The following is a 1,313-nucleotide window of genomic DNA, read 5'->3' on the forward strand; positions in this document are numbered from 1 at the left end:
CTCTCTCTCTCTCTCTCTCTCTCTGACGGAACGTCTCCTCTCCTCCCCCCGTATGTCAGCAGTGGGATCATCCCCCCCTCAGACGCGTGCGGGTGGCTGTGGCTGTGATAACGAAACCGCAAACCGGGTGTTTGGCAAAGGTGTGTGTGTGTGTGTTTGTGTGTATGTGTGTGTGTGTGCAGATGTTCCCGCGCTTTCCAACTCATGTCCGTCACCGCGGCAAAATTTAAAATGATAGCGGAATCATTTCACACGACGAGTGTGACAGAAGTGAACAGAAATCTGAGCAAAAATCAGGTATTTTATCAAAGTTACTATAGGACATCCTTCGACGACGACGTCGAAAGGTGTTGCCAGTTAACTGGATATCAACTTGTTTGGGCACTTGGTAAACACGAGTTTGCACCAGTACTAAAAGGGTGGTCCACAGAACCCCTTCCTTTATTTTGCTTATACTGTACCGGATGTAGGCGTGCGCACAGGTTGCATACTCGCACGGGGCCATAAGGCGCCTATGGTGAGAGACAGTAGGCAAGCGCGCCCGCACGCATGCATGCGGTACAGTATAAGCAAAATAAAGGAAGGGGTCTATGGACCAACCTGTATAACATCAAGTCACTGACAAAGAGTCAAAGCGTTATCACTGTTATTTTGGTAATAATTTAAGTAGATTTAGGAAGTTACAAATTTGAAAATGTTGGCAGGTGTTGGAGCAATGGTGGTCACTAAGTTAAACACTTCGGGCATCATTCACTATTATCGTTGAACAGAGACTTGGAGGTAATCGAAACACTTGTCACAGAACAGAGGCGCCGTCGGTCGGCCTCGACCTTCCTTCTCAATAACTACTGTAGCAGGTCAGGATTGCCAACATTCGGACTTGCAAAACTCCTTCCCATAGTAGCTGTCAGGAGGTTCGTCAACACACACGACAACACACCACGCGCCCGCCAAAAACAACAACAAAAACAATGGCAATCACCAAAATCACAAAAGAGTCGCACACTACTTGCTACTACTTACAATCCGCAGAGGATGTCGTGCTTGTGCTTGTGGTAGACCTTGGAGGGGGCGACGGCGAGCGCCGGGACCATGGTGGCGCCGGCGTGGTGGCGGCCCTGCTTGGCGGCGCACACGGCGGCGCACGGCGACGGCCTGCAGAACGCGATGAGTACCAGCTCCATGCTCACGGGCAGCGCTCGGCACAATGACAGCGGTCCACGCAGCCTCCGCCCAGCTGGGGTCCCTCGCGGACCGGCGCGACGGCTGATAAGCGCGGGGCGGGGCGGGGGGGCCGGTCCACGGCCATTTCT

At 52.8% G+C, this 1,313-nt stretch overlaps 1 protein-coding gene across 1 annotated transcript in view; it reads right to left on the reverse strand.

Moving 5' to 3' along the window:
* Positions 1-1,199, reverse strand: part of LOC113211021 (leucine-rich melanocyte differentiation-associated protein-like) — a 12,986-nt gene extending 11,787 nt beyond the window's left edge. The window contains exon 1 of the mRNA XM_026429256.2: positions 1,024-1,199. Coding sequence (XP_026285041.1) covers positions 1,024-1,184 — 161 coding nt within the window. The 5' untranslated portion in view covers positions 1,185-1,199. The remainder of the gene's footprint in view (positions 1-1,023) is intronic.
* Between the last annotated feature and the right edge of the window lie 114 nt (positions 1,200-1,313).

This window comes from Frankliniella occidentalis, unplaced genomic scaffold (assembly GCF_000697945.3).
Source record: "Frankliniella occidentalis isolate FOCC.00 unplaced genomic scaffold, Focc_3.1 Scaffold3, whole genome shotgun sequence".
NCBI classification, from domain to species: Eukaryota; Metazoa; Arthropoda; class Insecta; order Thysanoptera; family Thripidae; genus Frankliniella; species Frankliniella occidentalis.